Here is a 24208-nt window from a genome sequence, read left to right as displayed (position 1 = left end):
AGTGTGAACTTTTTGCTCACGTGGACGTTTCTAGATAGATATTTATGTCCTTTTTTTGTTGTGTTTGCTTTTAGAGTGTTGTTGTTCACTCACTTTTATTGACTGAGATAAGAAGTTGGGAACTCTGCAAGTTGGAAATGCAGAGCAACTAGTTAGGAAGTGGCTATTGATCCACCAAAAGTTTTAATTTCAAAATATCTTTAATTTTTATTTTTATTAGTTCCAAATTCTTTACGGTTTAAATAAATGCAAGCCCTTTTTGAATTGCAAATCCTATTTTTTGGAAAACAAATTTTGTCGAACCGGGTGCATGACTTTCTGAAATTTTTTTAGGAGTCTAACCGTTTTTGGAACTAAGAAATAAAATGTATCAAAAGCGAAGGAATAAAGACATTCCATTATCATGACATGCTTCTTCATGTTCGCAAAAAAAAAAGATACAAAATATGCGGAGGGATTATAATTGTATGTAGAAGAGTATATCTCCCAAAGAAGACATTGTAAACAGATTTAAAATTGTGATACAATGACTTTAAGGGTGGAGAAAATTAACAATAAATAAATAAATAAATTGCCATGCCATGCCATTTCCTTTTTTTTTCCTTTTTTTTTGTAGGTGCGGAAAATCTCACAACTACACCCAATGAAGTGATAAGAACACTAAGTCTAAGTCATGAAGATAAACTCAAACACTAATGATATTATACACCCCTTGACACTAGATGTGATCTTTACACAAGTTTTGTATGGAGAATATGATGTTCTTATTAATATCACAAAGATTCATACATATAACAAAGATGATGATATGTAAAGCTAATTCCAGTCATTTCTTCTTCTCTAGTGGTGGTTTTCAACTCTTGTTCTTGACTGAACTCTTTTCAACCTGCTTCTCTCTTCATTATTTGAATCCTTATATAACCGATCGTCATGGTAGAAGACAACTAAGTTCACGTGCAAATCTCTTCTAGCTGATCTCTGCCCATTCTGTCTTATTCGCCAGGCTTTGGGAAGATGTTGCTAGCTTTCGCGTTGTTGCTTCATACTCCTCTTGACGTGATTGTCGCGTGGGCGTTCTTCATGTTGGTCCCTTTTGTCGCATTGTATTTCTTCGCTTAATTTCTCTCTCCGTTTGTGTTAGTAATTGTCTTAGTCAGGGCGAGGTCATGTATTTAGCTCTATGCGATATTTCGCCTCTACATTTTGCCTCTTCTCGCGTTGTTCTTCTGTAAGTGGAATAATGCGAGAATCTCTCAGTCAGTGCTTCGTGTCAGACCCGTCTTTTCATTTTCTCTACTTTTTCCCACATGCTCCCGTGATTTCCGCGTAACCGTCACACGTGTTGGCGGTTTCCTCCTCTTTAATCGGCAAGTCTTTACTGCCCTCCTTCGGATAAATATCTAAGAGAGAGGTAAAAACATTTTTATTTTTCTTACTCCTCCTTCTCTCTTTCGTGTTCATCTTCTCTCTTCAAATTCTTTTCTTTAGCTTCTTACTTTTGACCTCATGGCAGATCAAGATATACCTGCTGTTGTTGCTCCTTCACTTTCTGGGTAAGTCAGTTTTCCTCAGTTAATCATTTAATGGCTTTCTTTTGCTTCCTCTGTTACTAATTTAACATCCCCATACTAATCCCCGTACTGTCAACCCTGTTTATGCAGTGTGAAGCGGAAACCTGCTAAAAAATTGTGTGATGTCTTAGAAGAATATCGAACTGCACTTAAGGATAAAGGTTTCACCATTATTGTTCCTCCTGGTTCGTCACCTGTTGTTCCTTTGAGTGAGAAGGATATTTTAAAGGGTTCATGGAATGCGACTCGCATGCCTGTCTTTCTTGGTCAATTAAAAGTTGGTCTCCCGCTTCCTCTCTTTGATCCTGAGGTTCCTCTATTCTACCAGATTCTTGCGAAGATTTATCGAGCCCCTTATCAACTTAGTGGGGATGGGATTCGTATTATCAGTCAATTTTCGCTCCAAGCAACTGGCGTCGGTAAGTATTTTTGCCCCGATGTAGTGGATCCTTATGATCTTGCGGATCACACTGTTGAGTCCTTCTTTGAACAGTATAACGTGAATTGGCCCATGAATGATGGTTCGTGTTTGGGTGTTCGCTTGAATAGAGCTAGGTTGAAGGATGGCGCGAAAAGGATTTTGAATATCGTGGATCACCATAGCAACACTAAGTCCTTTCTTCGGCATTCTGGCGATCCTAGTTGGATGAACTTTTTCTTGATCATTGAGGGTCCTCTCCAATGGGGTCGCAATGCAGATGAGACTCCCCGGGATGCCCTAGATGCTTCGCTGGTGGGATCTGATGCTCTCACTATTGTCCTTGGAAATTCAACTGGACTGACCGAGAAGATTGTATATGGATTCTTTTCTTGTTCTTCACTTTTTGCCCTGTATTATGATTCTTATGTGTCTCCTTTGGCGAAAGAGGCCACTTCGCTTGAGAATAAGGTGAAGGCTGCTGTCGAGAAGAATAACATGGAGCTCGCAGAGGTGAAAGCAGGGAAATGATCCTCGCATTCGAAAAAGGTAATGTGGATTTCTTGTCTTGTAGATATGTCTTTTCATTCTTTTCGGCTGCTAAGTTGTTTTCCATACGTTTTTAATCCCTTTCCGAGGAAACCGAAGACGGAATAGGTGAAGAAGGTAAGGAAGGGGAAGGCTCTGAGAGCGAAGATGAGAAGTCTGATCACGAAAGTCCCTCCATCTCATACAAATCCAAAAAGGAGAAGACAAGTAAATTCAGCCAGACTTCAACTAGTCCTAAGGGTGCATTGAAGAATAAACCTCTTATCAATGTGGTAAATCCTTTAGCTTTGGGGTCCACTAATGCGTCTGCCTCAACCAATACTGTTAGGCCTGTCGAGTTGTCTTCACTTGATAAGTTTACCATCGCGGATCCTGAGGGAGGAATGGGTTCAAGTGGTTTTGTTCATTCTTCCCACGCAGAGTCGTCTGAAAAATCTTCTTCTGAGGGTGCTAGTATTGATTTTTATTCCAAGATAGCTTTTATTGCCCAATCCATGTATGATCCTCATCTTGCTGCTGTTCTTGATTTGGCGCTGAACCTTTATCCTCGTTCCTCCTCTAGTGCTTCTCCATTTGGATGGGAATTCTACTCCAGAATGTGTGTCGCTCAATCTCCCAAGTTGAAGACTATCGGAGGGTTGTGAATGTAGTTCACGCTCAATCTAACCAGCTTTCTTCCCTTAAGAATGAAGTCGCGAGTCTTCAAGGTGAAGTTTCCTTGCTCAAAAAGGACCATAGTCGAATCACTAAGGTATTGACTGCTAAAGTAGATGTTGCTCGCGTTCAGAATGACCTCTTTGCAGGTAAGCCTTCTCATGCTCTCATCTTTTCTTGTCATTGGTTCCCTAGGGGTGGATTTATTAGTTGAGGGTCGTGAGGTTCCTTGCATAGGTCTTAAATTTGTCTGATTTATCCGTTACATAGATAGGGACGCCCTTCTGGTGCATTTTAATTCTCTTAACCAAGAATTTTCGTTGGCTGCGCATGAGGAGAACGATATTGAAGATGATTCTGAGGATTACATACAAAATTATGAGAACCTTAAACTTGAAGTTAGAAAATTATATGCAGTCATAGGTGGGTCCCGGTCTCGCGGTCGGTATTTCCGCAATATTGCTAAACAGCTGGAACGTGAAAAAGTGCTTTGGCCACTGAGAAGGATGAGATTACTGAAGATAGGGCAAGGGTTCTTCGAGAGAATCATGAACTTCACGTAATTATTGAGGAGATCCGGAATCGTCTTAGAATTGAAGGCAATAATGATTCTGATAGGTCTTTAGGCGAGATTGAGGAGAATAGGGTTGTTGTTGCTAAACATGCTAGTTGGGTTGAGCAACATCAGAAGACACTAGACTCCGTGATCATGTACAAAGAAGGTGTCTTTGATAGCTTGTCTTGATCTTGTGTTTGGTTTTCTTCTTTTAATATTCTGACTTTCTTTCTTTCTTCACAGAAAATGATAAGAATCTAAATGCTGAGGTGGAGACTTTGTCAAGTAAGCTTGAGAAGGCGCGACAAGAGTTAGAAACACTTAAGGGTGATGGTGGCTCATTTTCGCAGCAGGTGCTTAACTTGACAGAGAGGCTTACTTTGGCGAACGACGAAGTTCTTCGTATGAAGACAGAAGCAGAGCAGTACAAGGAGAAAACGAAATCTAGGTATGCTTTGTTGAAGCGTGGTAAGAGGGCCCAGTAGGCTAATGCTAATCGTCAGGCGCAGAGGCTTTGTAATAAGATTACCAGGGATACCGCTGATCGCATTACTGTTGAAAATAATCTTCCTGCTAGGACATTTCCTGATATTCCTGTTTCAGACGATGAATCTGTGGAGCATGGGTTTAGTGATGAAGAAGAGGTTGATGAGAAAGAGGATGACGATCATTTCAATGGTGATGAAGTCGTTGTGGATGGTGTTCAAGGCGAGCATCAACTTCCTCTCATTGCTGCGGATGATCAAGGTCCTACTTCGCCTTCTCAAGGTGGTGCTTTACAATCTGAGGCCAAGAATTCCTCGCAAGTAACTTCTCCTTCGCATGATTGGGCATCATTCTGATTATGCTCCTTCTCACACATTTTAACCTATCTGAATAGTTTTTTCTGGGCGCTCCCAAGCTTGGGGGGAAGGATATGCTTTTTTGTTGACTCATGTGTTTTCCCTGCTGTTAGAACAAAAATAGATGTATATATGCACTAGTTTATCTCCTCAAGATGTGTCTTACGATATTTAAGGGTTCCAACTGAAAAGGGGGGAAGCATATAAATTTTACATCCCCATACTTGCCTCTGCTTTCCACCTTTGAGGGCGAGGGGCCTTAAATATTGTTTTTGATTTGATAGAGTTACTGCATAAGCTAAGTATCTTAAAGAATATAAGTTTACTTATGTGAGTCTATAGTTCTGATATGGTATCGTTTTTCATGACTAGCACAAGATGTTAATAATGAACCTAGGCATGTTATATTATTTTAGTATATCTTAAGATTTGTTTTGAGCATGATATTTATCTGAAAATAAGGGTTTTCGCATTGAGTTCCTTCGCGTTTCAATGCTTGCCTCAGCGAGATTTTGTGCCATTATACTAGTTCTCCTATCGCCTTGAGTTTCTTCGCGCTCCTTTAATAGCGGTGCTGGCTCTCTATTCTTCCATTGCCTCTGCTAATGTCTATCATTGGTCCATCCGGGTCATATGGTTGCACCCACTCTATCCAGTATCGTGGATCTTCCTTGACAATGGTTGATTCTTTTTCATACCAACTGTTCATATTTTCCCTTTGCATGACTAGGTTTCTTGATGTTTTAGAGTACTGAAGAGACATAGTGTTTTTGGAAAGAGTTTTTATAAGAACTGAATTTTAAAACGATGATGGCCTTTAACAATGAACGGGCTTATTCTGGCGATGGGCAGGAAGGTGGTGGTAAACAGTTATCACACTTAGCCAGATGGTGATTTCTATCTGAACATTAACAGGAGAAGATAAATCCTCTCTATTTCTAGCGCCAAAATGTAGTTGCGGAAAATCCCACAACTACACCCAATGAAGTGATAAGAACACTAAGTCTAAGTCATGAAGATAAACTCAAATATTAATGATATTATACACCCCTTGACACTAGATATGATCTTTACACAAGTTTTGTATGGAGAATATGATGTTCTTATTGATATCACAAAGATTCATACATATAAGAAAGATGATGATAAGTAAAGCTAATTCTAGTGGTTTCTTCTTCTCTAGTGGTGGTTTTCAACTCTTGTTCTTGACTGAACTCTTTTCAACCTGCTTCTCTCTTCATTATTTGAATCTTTATATAGACGATTGTCATGGTAGAAGACAACTAAGTTCACGTGCAAATCTCTGCTAGTTGATCTCTGCCCATTCTGTCTTATTCGCCAGGCTTTGGGAAGATGTCGCTATCTTTCGCGTTGCTGCTTCATACTCCTCTTGACGTGATTGTCAGGTGGGTGTTCTTCGTGTTGGTCCCTTTTGTCGCGCTGTATTTCTTCGCCTAATTTCTCTCTTCGTTTGTGCTAGTAATTGTCTTAGTCAGGGGAGGTCATGTGTTTAGCTCGGTGCGATATTTCACCCCTACATTTTTTTTGCAGTATACCGGATTGATTTAACCATGCTAAGACCTTTTTGATCATTCACATATCTCTTAACATGTGATGAAGGAAATTCTCTAAGAAGAAAAAATCAATTCATCACATAATATATGCCAATAAAACTTATTAAAAATTATTTTTCGAGCACTTAAAGATTTTAGCAAAATTTTAAAACAGAAATTACCTAAATTGAGCACTTATCTTTAGATTTAGAGCTCACATTTCAATTTGATCTTAGAACTGATTCAAATTTAAATCACCCTTTTTCGTAATTCCTTGAAATGTTATTCGAAGCACAAAGATTCTAGGTTAATCTGGATTTTTGTCCCAAAAAAATACACCGTATATGAATCCAACGGATGACAGGAAATGAATATTTTTTGGATTGGCATTGGTGGAAGTGGACCCACGTCACCCACCACAGGGTCGTGCTTTCAGGATTTTATCCGAAGGCATTAACCATTTTAACTCGAGGCAACCCACTTGTTAGCTTTAACGTGGGTGATGTTAAGGGACGGTGTGGACAGGAAGAAGAGGAAGATATTTGTGTGGTTCTGACACGTAGCAATCTTATCATTGACTTTACTGGATAAAATATTGCGAAGAAATCTACTCAAAATCTTTATATAGTAGTTTATGTGTAGGTGGATAATATCAGTATCTTGATTCTCATTGAACGGATGGTTTCCTCACATTCGTGTCAAAGTTATATTCATTGGGACTGGGTGGAGGACCTTCAGCGAAGCTAAAGGTCAAGTTCAAGAAGCCTAGTGCTAATTCAAAAAAATCCTTCCAAGTGATATTTAAATTGTTTTGAGTGAGTAAAGTGTCAAAATTGTTTTGAGCGAGTAGTGTCGGACAAGAATGCCATTAACTAGTTGAAAGCACGCAGTATCTGCAATCAAGTAGCTAAGAAACTAAAGGATACCTATGGTCAATAAGCCAATTGCAAATAAACAAAAAAAAAATCGTTCTCTACTGCACGTGATCATAAAATAAATTGGTAAATAAAATATCGGTTAACTAGGGAAATGAATGCTCAAAATAAAAACCTTGATTTTGGTCATATTTAAATCTTTCTAGACATACAAAGCAACAGTCATAACTTGGGTGACCTTATAAGGGGTGCCCTATGGGTAGTTCAATTACCTATATGCCGTTAAATCTTTTAATTACTAATTTATTCCTAACCCTAATACAAAAATCTATAATCAATAAACCTAAAATCAATTTCATTCAACCCCTTCTTCTTCCTCCTCCTCCACAGCCGAACTCACCATTCTCTTCTTCTTCTTTTTTTTTTCATCGTATCATCGCCGAAATTTAATCGTCGTTTCGTGAAAATTTAGTCGACGATTAAACTCATCTATATAATGGGTCGTCGTAATCCAGTATCTCGTTCTAATCGATCGATTGAACAACATATTGAAGAAGAAGAAGAAGATTTAGAGAGTGAAGAACAAACTCAAAATCAACCACAAAATCAACCAAAAGAAGAGATTGAAGAAGAACCAACTCCGGAAATGAGAATAAGAAGTTTAGTTCTACAAACCCATCTCGTATTTGATGTTTTTGATTGGTATGATAGATTTAATTCGTCAAAAACATGTTTGTGCGGCGGTTACAGGGTATGGTTCGGCGTAAAAAAAACCTTAGATGTGCGCCGAGCTGTTCTTAAAACTGAACTCTGAAAGTGCATATGAACGGCTCGGCTTAAAATGCAAATCCTTTTTGAGCCGAACTTGATGACACAGAGCTTTATATTTAGGATCGGCTTATTCGATGATGTTAGTTTTGTGCCGAATAGATGTTTGTGAATTTCAGAAATTTTGCATGTGCTTAGGATCGGCTTATATGGTAGAAATTAGTTTTGTGCCGAATAAATATTTTGTGAATTTCAGAAATTTTGCATGTGCTTAGGATCGGCTTATATGGTTGTATTAGTTTTGTGCTGATTAATGTTGTTTGAATTTCATGAATTCTGCATGTGTAGGATCGGCTTATTTGTATGACACCATTTTGCGCCGAATAAATATTTCAATTCATAAGTCTAGATTCGGCTTATTCGATAGTATTAGGGTTGCGCCGAATATCATTGTTAAAATTCCATAAATTTTACAAGTGTATAGGATCGTCTTACTTATATGATATCATGTTGCGCCGAATACATGTTTGAGTTCATAATCATAGGTTCGGCTTATTCGACAGTATCGGTTGTGAGCTAAATATAAAATATCGGCTTATAATTATTTTGTAGTATGAGCCGATCCACTCTCTGTGTAAGCTAATGAAAATTTCAAGACATGGTTCGGCTCATATGTGTTATTTCGGGTAAGCCGAGCCTTCTTATTTGTTGACCATTTCAAATCCGTATTTCATATAGTTTGTATCCCTTTGCTGTTCGAAGCATACTTATAACTTTCATACTTGTGTCAGGACCAATGCATCTAAAACTCCCGATCCTCGAGGAGGAGGTAAGAAAAAACTGGTAGCGGGAGGTAGAGGAGACATTTTAGAAGAAGAAGCTGAACAAGTAAGAGTTGAAAGACAAGAAGAAGGAATAGCTGAAGATGAAGAAGTTGATGATAATCAAGAAGAACATCAAGAAGTTCATCAAGAAACACAACCCCAAGGAAAACCCAAGAAAGACAAGAAAGGTAAGAAGGTGGCAGAACCCGAGAAAGAGAAGGACGATGATGATCGACGGATCACTGGTTTACACATTCCGGGTGGGCAAGGAAAATGTGTGTGACTTGACCGAAGTCATCCAACTTCTTTTGGCAAGCGTAGTTATTCTTCACCCCTAACCACATTACTTGTTGCATCACCATACTACCTTGCAAATTGAGTCTTCTAATCTTTTTTCTTGCATTAGATAGTTTGCATAGTCGACTTGTTATTCTTATTGTCCGCCTTCAATTTGCTAAGAATCCTAGACGGTGACAAACGTGCTCTTGTCATTTTATCCACTTCTAGCATCTCATCGGGTTTGAGTCGCGCTACTTTCGCATGTCCATGAAGGTCTTTGGGACGTGGGTGGTTATGACGACAATCCATATCTTTATTCATTATCCAATATTGATCTTCTTTGTTCAAGGACTTATTCTTGAGGTTGAAAACGATCTTGAAAGGGAAATTTCTTTTCTTCGTATTCGTCCTATTCTTTCTCCCGGTCTTCCCAACATATACGATACCCTTTTTAACCTCGCTAGCGCCGGTTCCACTACGCTCACAAATCATTTCAAACTGACCCCCTCGGCTTTGTTGTCCTTTAACTAGTATAAAATTTACCTTCATCGCGTGTTCCTCAACCCAATCAAAAACTTCGGGTTTAGTTTTCCATCTCTACGTTCATTCCAAAACAAATAATTTGTAAGAAAAACTTTGGAATATTCCGACAACATTAAGGTAAAAAAGAAGTTCTTACATACCAAATCATTTTGGAAGTGATCCTTGGTATCCTCGTGAATTATGTGTACTGGATCAGGTTGATTTTCCATGGGTACAGGTCCGCCAAGCACGATCTACAAAGAATATCACAAGGTTAAATACTAGAAAAGGAATATAATAACAATGTTCGGCTCATTCGATAATCATATTATGTGCCGAACCATGAACATTTACAGGTTTCGGCTTATACGATATTCTCAATATGTGCCGAACCACGAACAATATTTTAACCCAAAAATTAACAAATTCATGTTCGGCTCACACGATAATCATATTATGTGCCGAACCTTGAACATTGAGAGGTTTCGGATTATACGATATTCTCGATATATGCGGAACCAATAACAATATTTTAACCCAAAAATTAACAAATTCATGTTCGGCTCATACGATTTTGAATATATAAGTCGAACCAGTAATTATTTTTATTCCGGGCTATTCAGGATGTTGTTCGGCTTACTATGAAAGTTTCATATAAGCCGAACTAGTGTCTAGCAAAAGGGTTGGAACTGAAAATTAAAGGTTCGGCGCATGCTGTAAAAAGATTTAGTGAGATGAACTGTTCATCATTTGGTTGATTCGGCTCATAGATGTGAGTCGAACCTCAACCTGGTTCAACGAACCATGAACCAAAATTCCAAACTTTTGATAATTTCGAGCTATAGAATTGAGATTGAGCATAAGATAGAAGTGTACCCGTGTATTAGAAGTATTGGGTTCCTCATATATGTACTCATCATCTGGATTTGGCTCATAAAAATCATCATCTTGAGTTTGTGTTTGAGTTTGAGCTTGAGTTTGAGTTTGTGTAAAATCATTCTCATAATCTAAGAAATCAGCCATTTGGGAATCATTGTTGTAGTTGATATGTATTTTCCTAGGTTTTTTATGTGAATTATGACCCTCCTCATCCTCCACTGAATCAAGAATTAAAATTTTCTCACTTTCTCCTTCTCTTTCTCTCCTTCTTAACCAAAACTTTGATTTTTTCCCCCCAAATTTCTTCATCTAGACAACCTTTATAATTCTGAAAATTATCTTAATCACTAAACAAAATATTAAGAATGTTAAATGGATTGATTCTCCCTCTCAAGGTAGCTCTGGAGGTATTTTATGTCTTTGGGAGTCTTCGAAGATTGATGTTTCAGATTTCCTTATGGGTCCTTATTCAATTACTTTTTTATGTAAAACTATTGGTTCTTCTTTTGAATGCATGTTTACTGGCATTTATGCTCCTTGTGCTTTCTACACTGAAGAGGTCAAGCTTTTCTAGAGAAAATTAGAAGAGGTTCTCAGTTTCTGGAATTACCCATGGGTCATTGGTGGTTATTTTAACGAAATTCGTTTTGGTCATGAAAGATTTACATGCAGTGATACAACTATTGGCATAAAAAAACTGACAAATTCACATCAAACCATCAACTCATTGATCTTCCGCTTATTGGTGCTTCTTATACTTGGATTAATAATCAAGTGCAAAGTGTGAGAAGTCGTATTGATAGGATTTTAATCTCCATACCTTGGGATTTAGAATATCCTAATATGATTCAACAAGCTCTTCCTAGACCATTCTCTGATCATAGCCCTATATCTATTTTTTGTGATGGTTTGAAGTGTGGTCCTTCCCCATTTCGCTGTGAGTATTACTGGTTCTTATACCCTGATTTCATTTCTTTAATTAAAAGTTGGTGAGAGTCTTTCTCTGTTTCTGTTAATGCAACTTTTGTTTTCTGCAAAAAGTTGCAAATGCTACAACCAAAGCTAAGGGAGTGGAGCAAGCAAGAGTATGGGGAACTAGATAGAAAGCTGGATGAACTTGAGGAGATTTTTTCTAATCTGGATATTGAAGAAGATATGCATAATGGACTTTCTGCTGATCAGTGGGATGAAAAAGTTGCTGCTAGGAAAGAATGGTGCATGCTTACTTTGGTGAGAGCTGAGAAGTGGAGATGTGGAGCTTGAGCTAATGACACGAAGAATAATGAAAAAAATACAAAATATTTTCACATACTAGTGATGGGATTTAATTATAACACCGCAAGTGCACGGCTATCGATGAGATAGTATGCAGAATACGGGTTCGTTCCATAGATACCAAATAATTGTTATCTCTAAATTCCTAATTAAATTATAATATAAGAATAATAAAAGGAGAAATATTAATAAAACTAAGAAAATAAATTAACTAGTAAAGAAAAGAATACTAGGGTTTTGGATTCCACCAAACTAATCGTGTAAAGTTCTCATTGCATCTCTAAAAAATATTCATATTATCACTCAAGACAATATCGTAGTCAATTTCATGTCTTGGAAAATGTTGCAATTAAAATAAATATATAACTTTTGTTGTAAACTCAAAATGGTATAATTTCCTTCGCTTATAAAATATCAATAGCCGAAGACTATTCAAAACGGTTTAAAGAACGAAGCTTTTTAGAAGAGAAATTAATAAAAAAATTTAATCCAAAAGAATATTGTATTAGATAATACCTGAGTTTCTTACATATCAGAATTGGCTTCCTCCTCCGCCCTAGCAGAGAAATTACTCCATTATTACAAAATAAGGGATTTTTTCTTCCCAGTTTTATATGATTCTTGCAATGGATCCATGGAACGACTTTTTAGGGTATTCCGTTTTGCCTCATTCCTTTTTTGTTTTTAGATGTTGGACTGGCTTATTAGTATAGTCATAGATTATGGGGACTGAAATTTTTATGGATCACTTCAGTGATGGTTAATATGATTTTTGATTATAACAACGTCCATTCATTGGGTGGATTTTGGAGTTTTTAGATAGGCTTTTAGTAATTTTGATATACCAAACGAATCAATTGTAAATTACTGACTTCACCGTGTTCACTAAGTGCGATAGTTTTAGAAATTACTTAGTCAAATATAAATTTTCCAGTTCATCCGAAGGTCACGTAGCAAAAGGAAGCTAATGCATATTAGTTGTGCAAATAGAGCAACATATGTCTAAGCATTGAGTTAACCACACGTAGCTTAGGTTGAAGTTTTACTAGAGCTACAAAGAGCAGAGAGATTACCTAATTTATTTACTCGCGCATTTTGATTTACATTAAGGATTGCTAAGGTTTGTTTGTGTCTGTTTGCAGCCTCTCCTAAAATCAAGTCATTTGTTCACAGCATCTCTGCTGTTCCACAAGAGAAATTAGAGGAATTCCTAGAAGGGTTTGCCTAGAAATATGATAAGGTGGGATTTTGAGTATTTTATTTCCTTATTTTGTTATGATTTTATTGTTTCAGCAAATAAACTTACTACATTTTGTTTTCCATGAAGGCACCACAGAGATTCTCGCCATTGGGTTGATCTTTTTAATCATTTTGACTTATTCTTTGAGACGCACATAAAGTTGAGAAAGGATTGGCATGTTTAAAATGATTCTCTTGCCGTGGATTTTCCCTTCCAGAGAGGAGATGTTCTCAGCGTTCTCCGCGTTATAAGGATCACTTTGGAGAATTGCATGAACATGCATTTCTATAGTTATTTTGAGGTATGTTCGATCTGATCTGGTATTTTTTCCCCAATACACGTTTAAATTAAAATATTCAATGGGACAACAGTTATGGATCATAACTTGACTAAATCATGTCATTTATCATACATCTTCAACCTTAATCTCCTTTTCCTGATTATTTTGTTGACATTTATAATGCAACTGTATCGTTCGTCTATGTTGGCTTCTACTGATGCAGGCATTGTTGAGATAAGTCTGCTGACTTTGGTTTGATTGAATTCTTAAAGAAAACAAGGGGGAAGTGCTATTTATTTTTTCACAAGGTTGAGGGACGTGCTGTAAAGAGAATGGTGATGCGGTATCTTATGAGTTAGGTTGTACGCTCCACTTTGAGTTATATTCAGTAAGTGGTCCATCAAAAGAGCTCACAATAAACCAGTGTAACTCAGGAGTAAGGGGTTTTCTCCTAACGTTTTCTTATGGAAACGAAACAAAACATAGAAATAAAAATTCATCAAAGTTGTGAGGTTTTAGTATGAGCGGGTACCATGAGGTGTTATATGGGAAGTTTTTGATCGTGGAAGAATTTGGTTCGAGCGGCACTCGCATCACGCGTGCGATTTTACTAGTTATTACAAAAGAAAATTAAAAGAATGAAATAAAAACTTTATTATTTTGCTCAGACTCCGAACTCCCTTTTTCCTTGTATCCACAACGTATTTATAACTTTCAAAGGAAACTACTTTCCTTTTCTATTTACCACTACCACATCATCGCCCAATGAGAATGCGCCACATGTCAAGACAATGAAAAATCCTCCAATAAGAATGTGCCATGCGTCAAATAATATAATTCTCGTGCAGTTACAATTTTTTTTTATTTGGGAATTATTTACTCTTTATTAACTCCAATCATAAAAAGTAATATTATTTCCATACTCTTCATATATTTACTTCTCATCAATTACTCCATGTAGATTTTTTACTTAACACTTTTATTTTCTTCCTTGAATAAAATATTGCCTCATTTTCCTTTCCGTAGGTGAGAGATATTATATTAATCCTCCATAGGTGGTAGTCAAGACAAATTATATTTTCCAAATATGAGAATTATTCCTATTATATGATGTTGCCACTAGTGGACCCCAACAATATATTGCCATTTTTAGAATTAAATCCAATTCCAACCGCTCATCCGAGATATTTGAATTTTCATCCATTTTACGGGTCAAGTACCGTATTATATTGCAGCCGTGCTTTATTTATTAAAAACTGCAAAAATAAATAAAATTATCAAATATGTAGAAAATAAAGAACTAAATAATGTAAATTTGAGTAGTAAATATGCAAGAATTAAGCACTTATCAACTAGCAAATGACAACAGAAGAAGGAGTTATATTGGTTCTATAAATGTGAATAGAGTTCAAACAGATAAAGAAGATGAAATCAACATTGGTATTGTTGATTATTTTCAAAATATCTTCAAAGCAAATTCTCAAAGACATGTCACTATAGAACGAATGTATTTTAATTCAATTTATGAGGATCCTTGTGCTAGATTGAAGAAGGATTTTGATGAAGATGAATGTTTAAAAGCTATCAAGTTGCTTGGTCAAAATAAATCTCCTGCGCCAGATGGATTTCCAGTGAGCTTTTCTATGTTGTGATGGGACATTATTAAGCAAGACTTCATGTTGGTGATAAAGGATTTACAAGTTAGAGGGTTTTCAAGATTGGAGGCTCAAAAACACTTTAAGAGGTCTCATACCAAAGAAGGATATAATTGAATAAATGAAGGACTTAAGGCCCATCAGCTTAGTTCAAGGTGCTTGTAAAATTATTTCCAAAATGATAGCAGAAATATTTCAGGACACTCTTGCTTTTATTATATCTCTACATCAAACAACCTTTATCAAGAAAAATAAGATTTTGGATGCAGTGTTAATAGCCAATGAACTCATTGATTCAAGACTAAAATGTTGGAAACCATGTCTTGTATGTATAGTGGACTTTGAGAAGGATTTTGATCATGTTAATTAGGAAGTCATTGATGAAATTATAAAGCTTATGGGTTTTGGAGACAAATGGAGAAAGTGGGTCTAGAGTTGTGTGGAATTTGTGAAGTTTTCTGTGTTGAACGATGGCAGTGCCTCTGGTTTTTTTACTAGTGGAAAAGGAATCAGATAAGGTGATCATTTGTCTCCTTTTTTATTTCTTCTAGTTGGAGAAGGTCCCACTTTCTTCTAGTTTTCTTACTAGTGGAAAAGGATGCTCTATGGAGAAGTATTGTAGCTGATAAATATGGGGTGAGAGAGGTAGATTGGTCGGCAAAGATTCCAAAATGTTGTTGTGGAAATTATGTGTGTGGGGAGCTATTATGAATTGCAAAAAATTGTTTTTTAAACATATCAAGTTCAAAGTGCACTATGGCACAATTGCAAGATTCTGGAAGGATAGCTGGTTATATGACAAACCAATTAAAGATTGTTACCCTCATTTGTTTAATGTTTCAAGGTCCAAGAATTTGATAATTGCTGATGTTGGTATTACAGGTGAGGCTGGTGTTATTTGGAACCTTAGAGCTCCTAGAAGATTGTTTGGAGAAGCTGTTGTGGAGCATACTATTATTCTTACAGATCCGAGCTCTTTTTCCTTCAATCTTAATTTGGAAGATGGGATGCAATGGTCTTTGAGCTCAACAAAAGTGAACTCGATGAAATCTTTGTATGATTTTCTTTCAACTTTAGACTCAAATCATCAAGACAATGCAGTTTTGTCTTTTATATGTAAGCAGAAGTATCCTCCGAAGATAGGTTTTTTTCTCTGAATAATCGCTCGTGACAGGCTTCCCACAAGAGATGCTTTATGAAGGAAAGGTATGGATATTCCATCTGAGTGTCTTTTTTTGTTTTGGAGATTTGGTGTTTTTTTGTGGATAAGCTTAACTGGTTTTTCTCAATGCCTAAACATACTACAACTGTTATTCAATCCTGGTATTTAACTCAATCTTCTTTAGCTTTAACTTCTATATGGAATTTAATTCCTGCAACAATTATTTGGCGTATCTGGCAAGAGAGGAATGCTAGGATCTTCACTGGAAAAGTCTGCAATGAAGTTACTGTTACTAATAAGGCTATTTACTACCTGTATTCCTGCTCCTTAACAGTCAAATATTTTGAACTCATTTTTCCACTGATGTAATGAATAACTGGCATTCTACTTTCTTTGAAACTTAATGGGTTAAATTGTTGAAGTTTGATCTGTCTGTAGATCAAGGGTGGTATAATACTTTCATACCCTCTCTTTTTTATCAATACATCTCTCTCTTTGCAGATCAAAAACAAAATATAGAATAGGAATTCTTCAAAATAATTACAATAGGAAGCTAGGGTCAATCAAGTCACATGTAGTTTGGTCGATCAACCTCATGTGGACTCGATGTTATTATAACTCGGATAATATCTTAGGATCTGTTTGGGAGCTCAGAAATGGTATACCATATCCTAGATTAGGTTATCTTAATTTAATTTATGATAACGTGAAGACTGATTAGTTTTAGTGATGCTTGTCTTAAATTCTATCATAACCTGGGTTAACTTAAATAGTGTTTGTTTGAAACGATGTCCAGTAGTAAGTTAATATAACTAATGTTTGATTCAAGCACCCAAGCCTAAATATGCAAGCGACATAGACGGATTCCACATATTCAGTTATCCATTGACAGGCCTGGATGCTACTGGAAGCCAGAATCTATCATGTCACAGTTTGGTTCGGTCGATCAAACTCATGGTGAATCGGTGTTACTTCTACGACTCAGTAAATAAAGGTGGGGTCCACTCGTAAAAGTGTTTTGACTTCCCAAACTAAGGACTTAATCTCAACCGTCGATAACAAAGATTTCCAAATCGAAATCTTCATGAGTATTCCAGAAGCATCTGGAATATAAGTGGCTTGGAATTCCTACCTATATAAAACAAAATAGCTTTGAGAAATCAAGGGCTTTTTCAATTCACTCAAGAACAGAAGAAAAAAAAAAGAGGGATTTTATTTTCTTTCAAAAAAGGAATTAGGTCTTAAGATCTGATGGCGAACGAAGGAGGATCAAAGAATTTGGAAGGGATTTTGAAATGGAGTTTAGCTCATAGTGACGGGACTCGTCCTTCTCGTGAAATAAGGTTTGTTTCTTACTCTAATTTTGATTTCAATTTTTGTAGTTTCAGAGGAAAAAAATTGGGGTTTGTTTGTGATTTTTTTTCATGGTATGAGTTGTTGAGTAAAATTTGTGTTCAAAGATGCAATTGTTTCGGTATAAAGTTGCAAAACTTGTAGTGGTGGTGGTGGTGAGCAGTGGTGGAGGTGGTTTGATTCAAATTCAAGCTTTCTGTAACCCCCACCTCACACCATCGCTACCACAAAGGTACAGTTTTTATTTTGTTCAATGGTGCAACTCTTAGAGTGGAGGGCGGTGGTTTATTACAAATTTAAGCTTCTTGTAATAAACCGCCGCCACCATACACAACCACCACTGTATAAAAATTCGGTATTGTTTTCATGGCATGAATTGAAATTAGACTTAAATCAGAAGACGGATTTGTTTTTTCTGTAGGCAAGCTGCGAGTTTTATTGTTATTTCTTAGAAATCACTGTATAGGAAAAAAAATTGAGATTCTACCTTATTAGGAAATTGCGAAATTCGAATAATTGATTGCCTAATTCATGGAGAAGAAGAGATTATTTGTATTACTCAGAATTTGGGGTTTAGCATACATATCAGAATAAGTTTTTGAAGGAAAAATGTACATGAGAGCCCCTACTCATGAACCAATTGAATTAGTGTCTGCTACATATAGACTACCAGGAGCTAGTTTCGGTATGATATCCTTACTACTTAGCAGGAGGTGTTTTCGTGTTCCTTTTAACAGAGTTTTTTATAGCAGTAGCTTTCTAGAGTAAGCTTTATTATGAGAAAAACATCTTTATTGCCTTTATAGTTATCAAGACATCTTTTTATTCTTGGAACATAGTTGGAAGAATCGATGTTGTGTAGCCTAGCTGGTTAATAAAAGAATTCCAAATGGAGAGGAATGCAGCCAAAGAATTGATAAAAAGTGTCTTTAGGAGCTGAATTGAATAGTTGGCATCCAGTCTCAGCCCCCAGAGACAACCGTCACCAAGGAACTGTTTCACTTATTGGCAAAGAGCTTCATAAGTGTCTTTCAAAGTATTACTACCAGTCATGCTTAGGCTCCAAACAGGCAACGTCACTTTCCTCATTTGTTGAAGTAATTTGAAATTGATTGATACGAGGAATAGGAACTTGTAAGTGCGTAGGGACTGGTCATTAGTTGTCTTAGTAGCTTCTTGGTGAAGAACAGAGTCATATCACCCAATGGGTGTCAGTGATCTTTCTGATATCTCGTGTTCTGTACCTTAACTACATTTATAATCTCGCGTTCTGTATCTTAGTTATATTGCTAAACTGCTGAAATTTGCGTTGGCTGAAATTTATTTGTTGTTAAATCTGCAGTGAGGAGGATAAGAGATGGTTCATGGAAGCTATGCAGTCTCAGACGGTTGATGTGGTCAAAAGAATGAAAGAGATAACTCTTGTTATGAAGACTCCTGAGAATGTATTGGAAGAACAAGGTGTTACTTCTGCAGAGATCGAAGGTATACTAGTTTAACCATGAAATGTGTACTTTGGTTATCATTGTGTCAGTTTAGGTGACTTGCTTGTTGTTTGTTGATTTGGCAGACCTGTTGGATGAATTGCAAGAGCATGTTGAGTCCATTGACATGGCTAATGGTAAGTTGGTGCCTTTGTATGACTTAGTGATATGTGATTTTGTGTCGTTATGTAAATTAATATCCTTGGTATGTGTCTGACAGATTTGCATACAATTGGTGGTTTATCCCCCCTTCTTGAGTACCTGAAGAACTCAAGTGCAGGCATCCGAGCAAAGGCTGCCGAGGTTATAACTACCATAGTTCAGAACAATCCTAAGAGTCAGCAACTTGTAATGGAAGCCAATGGTCTAGAACCTCTGCTTGCTAATCTCACCTCAGATCCAGATGTTACCGCTCGAACTAAAGCTCTTGGGGCAATATCATGTAAGTAATATATATTTTCTATTCTGTTTTCATCTTATCGGGTTGGATAACTTTGTTATCAATACTGAGGCTGGTTTATGTTAACTGGCATCACTTGAGAGACTTCTGACCTCTTGCGTGTTTTGTTATGGATATCTTTCAGCCTTGATTCGACACAACAAGCCTGGAGTTGCTGCATTCAGGCTGGCAAATGGTTATGGAGCATTGAGGGATGCATTGAGTTCAGACAATGTTAGGTTTCAAAGGTAATTTGCTCCGGCACTTGATTAATTTCGTTTCTATTTGTTCCTTGCACATTGGAAAATTCTGTTTTAACATTTAGATGATAATTATGATTAAACTGTTATTTAACCATTTATCCATGTCTTCCTATGTTGATATTTAAGATAGTGAAGGTTAAACTGTTAATTGACCTTTACCAGAATGTTGTATTTAAAACTAACCCAAGTTAATTTCTTGAAAACCAGGAAAGCTCTCAGCTTGGTCGAGTACCTGCTACAAGAGAACAGTTCAGATTGCAGTGTGATAACGGAACTCGGATTTCCTCGTACTATGATGCACCTCGTCTCCAGTGAAGATATAGATGTACGAGAAGCGGCACTCAGAGGTCTTCTTGAGCTTGCTAGAGATGAGCAATCTAGGACCAGCAGCAGCAGTGTGTCCAGCACAGAGGATGAAAAGTTGAAGCAAATACTGGAAGAAAGAGTTAAAGCCATCAGTGCAATGACAAAGGAAGAGCTCGGTGCAGTCATGGACGAAAGAAACCTAATAGACTCGCTCTGGAGTGTTTGTTATAATGAGCCATCCTCTCTCAGAAAGAAGGGATTACTCGATCTTCCAGGTGATGATGCACCACCTCCTGATGTGGCCAGTAGCTTCTTCCAACCTGCTTTACGAGCCTTGGCTGCAGATAATAAGAGCACAGCTGAGAAGAAGAAAGATAAGAAAGAAGAACCACCGCTGCTACTTGGTCTTGGGCCTCCTTCAAGCCAGTAGTACGGCTACAGTTTTGTTTCCCAGATAGATGTTTCGCAGTTCTGGGCTCTCTGTTTTTCTGTATTCCTGAGTACAGTAACAGTATCTCGTAACATTTTCCTTTAAAAAGAATTCATTCTACCATTTCTGCTCGAGTTATTGCATACTTCTCATGGTCATATTTTTTCAGGCTAGTCATGGAATAACCCAATACGTTTTGCACTAATGAAGTTTACTCTAACCAGCATTTCCCAGCTAGGTGTTCTGGGGATCTGGCTCATGGGTATTTTGTACTAGTGATGCTACAAATATAAGCAAGGAATTCATTCAGTTATTGCATACTTCTCATGGTCACATTGGGACTAAACACAGAACAACCCAACATATTTTCGCAGAACGTTGCTGTCAAACTAATGAGCCCCTCTACCAACATCTTTGGAAGAGAAGCAGAGCTGCACGAATATATGGGTCAACTCACGAGAAGTTCATTTACATGTACCAATGAACAGTCACAAATTTGTTGATATGTTCTGTGTTAACAATAGGTGGATATTTATATCCTACCTGTAAAAGTAAAATGACAGGAAAAGTAATATCTAAGATTACAATTGACAGCCTCTTTTGTATGTTTCTTCAAGTTAAAAGAAAATATTGAAGATATCGGAGGGAACTAAGTAAATATATGAGCAGTGGCATTCTTGTTCAAAGGGCGTCGGGAATCGTGGTATAAATGAGGGAACTCCAAGTAGACCAACAACTAAAGTATCAATGGCATTTCATGTAATTAGAATTTTGTTTAATTAGTGCAGATTACAGGAGTAGAACTCTAACAAGACATAATAGAAGGCAAAGAGATCTTACTAAGGTACTTAAATATGCATACAGATTACAACTTCATTTAAACTACAACTGTGAATTAAAGAAGTTCAGCCACGTCCAATATAGTGTTGTCTTCTTTTTGTTTTACTTGAATCGAACTTTCAACCATTATTCATCAACTACTTGCTATCGTAGAGGATTTCAGTTTAACTTGTACCGAGTTTTGGATGAATGACTTGCATGGGTCTCATGGCTCTTCCCAATTGCCTTTCCACGTCAGTTTGGGAAGAGCCTAGTCGGTTCTTCCTAGTTTTGAAAGAAAAACGGACGGTGGTTGTCCGTTTTATAATTTGATGGGTTCATCTTATATAATATTTAATTGAAACCCCACTTATTTTTTTGTTAATTGACCAAGTTGCTAAAATAGAAGACGGATACTAATTATTGGTTTTGATAAATAAATCTGACTGTTATGCTAAAATCTCTCTAGTTGAATAACTTATGGTCTTGTGATTTCGGCACTTTTAAATTTGTCTCTCCTAGTCTTATTTGGAGTAATTGAGAGACTTTTATGTCTGTGTAACTACCTTTACTTTGTGTAAAGGTTTTTTTCTCTTTAATATAATCTTTTTCTTCCAAAGAAAAAAATCCTAAATACTCTCTAGACCCCCTAAGTCATAAGAATTTTGAGAATGGAATGGACAATCATTTTTCGGTTTTCACTTTTTCAAAACGGGCAACCATCATTGGCTAGCCCTTGCCGTTGGAATCCACACAAAGTAGAGAACGTGAGCGGGAAGGAAGGGATTAGGCCACGACTTTTAGAGCTGGGAAGTGGTCTGGAACCTCTATAAGGCCGAGTCTTATAGTCGTAGTTCTAAATGCTTTGCAATTTCGGGAGTTAGTATATAGACATTCCAAGGACATGAAATAACAACAACCAATTTCAGTTAAAGCCAACAAAACTAGGAAAAAGAGCCAGAAATGGATGAGAGGGATAATGGGTTCCTCATCTATATCTCTACTGCTACTACCACCTCCAACCTCCAAATTCAATCTTAGAAAATCATCATTCTCCATTAAATCCTCCAACCCATCACTGAATTCAAGTTCACTCGCCATTCCCAACATCAAATCAAGAACTTTCAGTCCATATCCATCGGACAAAAACACTCAAATTTGGAGAATTTCAGCTGCAAATGGCGAGGAATTAAGTAAACAAGCAGATACAGTTCAAAATATAATCACATCCAATGAAGATACTGGTGTGTCTACAACTATATCAGTTCTCCTCTTCATTGCTTTTGTTGGTCTCACCATTCTCACTATTGGGGTAAGCAAATAACAACCACACAAAACTAATCCTTCTTATTTATTTATTTTTCAGTTTTTTGTGATTTTTAATTTTAATTGTTGTGGGTTTTCTCTGGAAATTTTCTGCGAGATCAGGTCATATACATTGCTGTGACTGATTTTTTGACAAAGAGAGAAAGGGAAAAGTATGAGAAAGCAGAGAGCGAGAAGAAGAAGAAGAAAGGTGGGAAGAAAGTTTTGAGATCAAGAGTTGGACCTAAAGGATTTGGACAGAAACTTGATGATGAAGATGATTTTGATGATTTCTAGAGTTCAATACAATTTGCATTCTGTAATTCACAACATTTTTTCTTATATTGCAAATGTAGATGAATACATTTTTCTTGTGAGTTTCTATGTGTTTAAGAATTGCTCATACTTTAAGCATTTTTGTGGTGTCAAATCTTTGCAAGTTGCTAGAATTATCCACTTACAGATTGTGGTACTTTAATTTGCTAATGTGCTGCTAATGTTGGTGGGAACTACTCATGAATCATGTAACTTCACCGATCTTGTGAATTCATCACAAACTCACTTTGTGTCATTCACAATTTACAGGTAAACTCGTATAAATCAGCACCACTCCCATCAATTCCTTGTTACGAAAACTTCGCTGAGTGGAAAAGAAAAAGATGCACAAAAGAGATCTAAGGGAGTTGAGATGAAAGTACAAGTAAATGTTGAAAGTGAGATTAATTGTGATGTTGGAGTAAACTGATATTTATGATGTGTACAAGCCCTCAATGAGAATAAGGTGAACAGATGTTCGGGAGGGATTCAATATACACAAAATTAGGACTAGAATCAAATAGCACGTATATTACTGTTTATATCAGAATAAAATCTTTTATTCTAAATGCAATGGAATCAACGAATCTCCAATATATATGGGAACCACCATTTCTCTTTTCTGAGAAACAAAACAAAGTAAAGGCCCCAAAATCCAACTACAAATCCCCTCCCCCCACACCACACCCCCGCAATAACACCATAGAACAGTATTCTCTCCATTGCATCCTCAGAATCATCTTCTTCAACTTCCTTCATAAGACTAGTGTCACTAGTGTTGGTAACCTGATCACCATCACAAAATTTCGTGGTTGGCTCACCACTCCACACAACAAATCATTCCCAACAAAAGCCCAATCACCAACACTCAATCTGTCGAAGTGGTCTCCTCTAGGAATCCTGCCACTCAACTCATTGTAAGATAAGTTTAGAACCCCAAGAGAGTCGAGCGATGTTAGAGATTGTGGGATATGTCCAGATAGTCTATAGAAACTTAGATCCAAAGACCCTAAACTAGACATGTTTCCTACACTCCCTAGGATAGCGTCCGAGAATTGATTATGGGACAAATTAAGTGTTGCAAGTCTTTTTAACAAACCTATCTCTATTGGAATATTTCCATCGAGCATGTTGCAAGATAGATCAATTACCGAGCTATAGGTGTATAACTTTTTGAATTGTATCATGATCCCTTTAATCACCATTTGCAGCAGAATATTATCCGGATAGTAGATATCAAAAGAGTTGCTTATTATACCCCTCCAATATTTCCCATATAATTTAGGAATGTGGCCTGAGAGATTGTTTTGTGACAGATCCAGTATTTGGAGTTGTTCCAGATGATTAATCTCTGGAGGGATTGATCCATTGAACTTATTTGACCTTAGAGAAAGAATGCTTAAACCGAAAGCCGGACCAAATGCAGATGGTATACTACCTTCAAAATGGTTATTTGCAAAGTTGAGAATTCTCAAATCTGGAAGTTTACTAATGAAGTTAAGAGGACCACCGTCGAGATTGTTGTCATTTAGTTGAAGATATAACATTGATTTTTGTTGTCCAAGCTCATTTGGAACATTTCCAGTGAGATT

The 24208-nt window shown here is 36.9% G+C and overlaps 2 protein-coding genes across 2 annotated transcripts; both read left to right on the top strand.

Moving 5' to 3' along the window:
- The first annotated feature begins 17060 nt into the window (after positions 1-17060).
- Positions 17061-20495, top strand: LOC113311120 (hsp70 nucleotide exchange factor fes1-like). Its single transcript, XM_026559966.1, has 6 exons — positions 17061-17245; positions 18598-18740; positions 18826-18876; positions 18960-19181; positions 19324-19426; positions 19649-20495. The coding sequence occupies exons 1-6, from the start codon at positions 17154-17156 to the stop codon at positions 20175-20177; spliced, it is 1140 nt and encodes a 379-aa protein (XP_026415751.1). The 5' UTR covers positions 17061-17153; the 3' UTR covers positions 20178-20495.
- A 1444-nt stretch (positions 20496-21939) lies between these two features.
- On the top strand, positions 21940-22722 carry LOC113313729. The gene is made up of 2 exons (XM_026562523.1): positions 21940-22308; positions 22425-22722. The coding sequence occupies exons 1-2, from the start codon at positions 21964-21966 to the stop codon at positions 22596-22598; spliced, it is 519 nt and encodes a 172-aa protein (XP_026418308.1). The 5' UTR covers positions 21940-21963; the 3' UTR covers positions 22599-22722.
- The last annotated feature ends 1486 nt before the right edge of the window (positions 22723-24208 follow it).

The sequence above is a fragment of the Papaver somniferum genome, chromosome 9 (assembly GCF_003573695.1).
Source record: "Papaver somniferum cultivar HN1 chromosome 9, ASM357369v1, whole genome shotgun sequence".
NCBI classification, from domain to species: domain Eukaryota; kingdom Viridiplantae; phylum Streptophyta; class Magnoliopsida; order Ranunculales; family Papaveraceae; genus Papaver; species Papaver somniferum.
Note: the sequence above shows the minus strand (reverse complement) of the source record. Positions and strands in the feature narration are given on the sequence as shown.

Bases quoted from the DNA above. Each gene is read 5' to 3' on its own strand.
- LOC113313729 (XM_026562523.1), top strand. From the start codon at position 21,964: ATGAGAGGGATAATGGGTTCCTCATCTATATCTCTACTGCTACTACCA. The intron at 22,309-22,424 runs GTAAGCAAATAA...CTGCGAGATCAG, and splicing joins TCACCATTCTCACTATTGGG to GTCATATACATTGCTGTGAC.
- LOC113311120 (XM_026559966.1), top strand. From the start codon at position 17,154: ATGGCGAACGAAGGAGGATCAAAGAATTTGGAAGGGATTTTGAAATGG. The intron at 17,246-18,597 runs GTTTGTTTCTTA...TTAAATCTGCAG, and splicing joins CGTCCTTCTCGTGAAATAAG to TGAGGAGGATAAGAGATGGT. The intron at 19,182-19,323 runs GTAAGTAATATA...GATATCTTTCAG, and splicing joins AGCTCTTGGGGCAATATCAT to CCTTGATTCGACACAACAAG.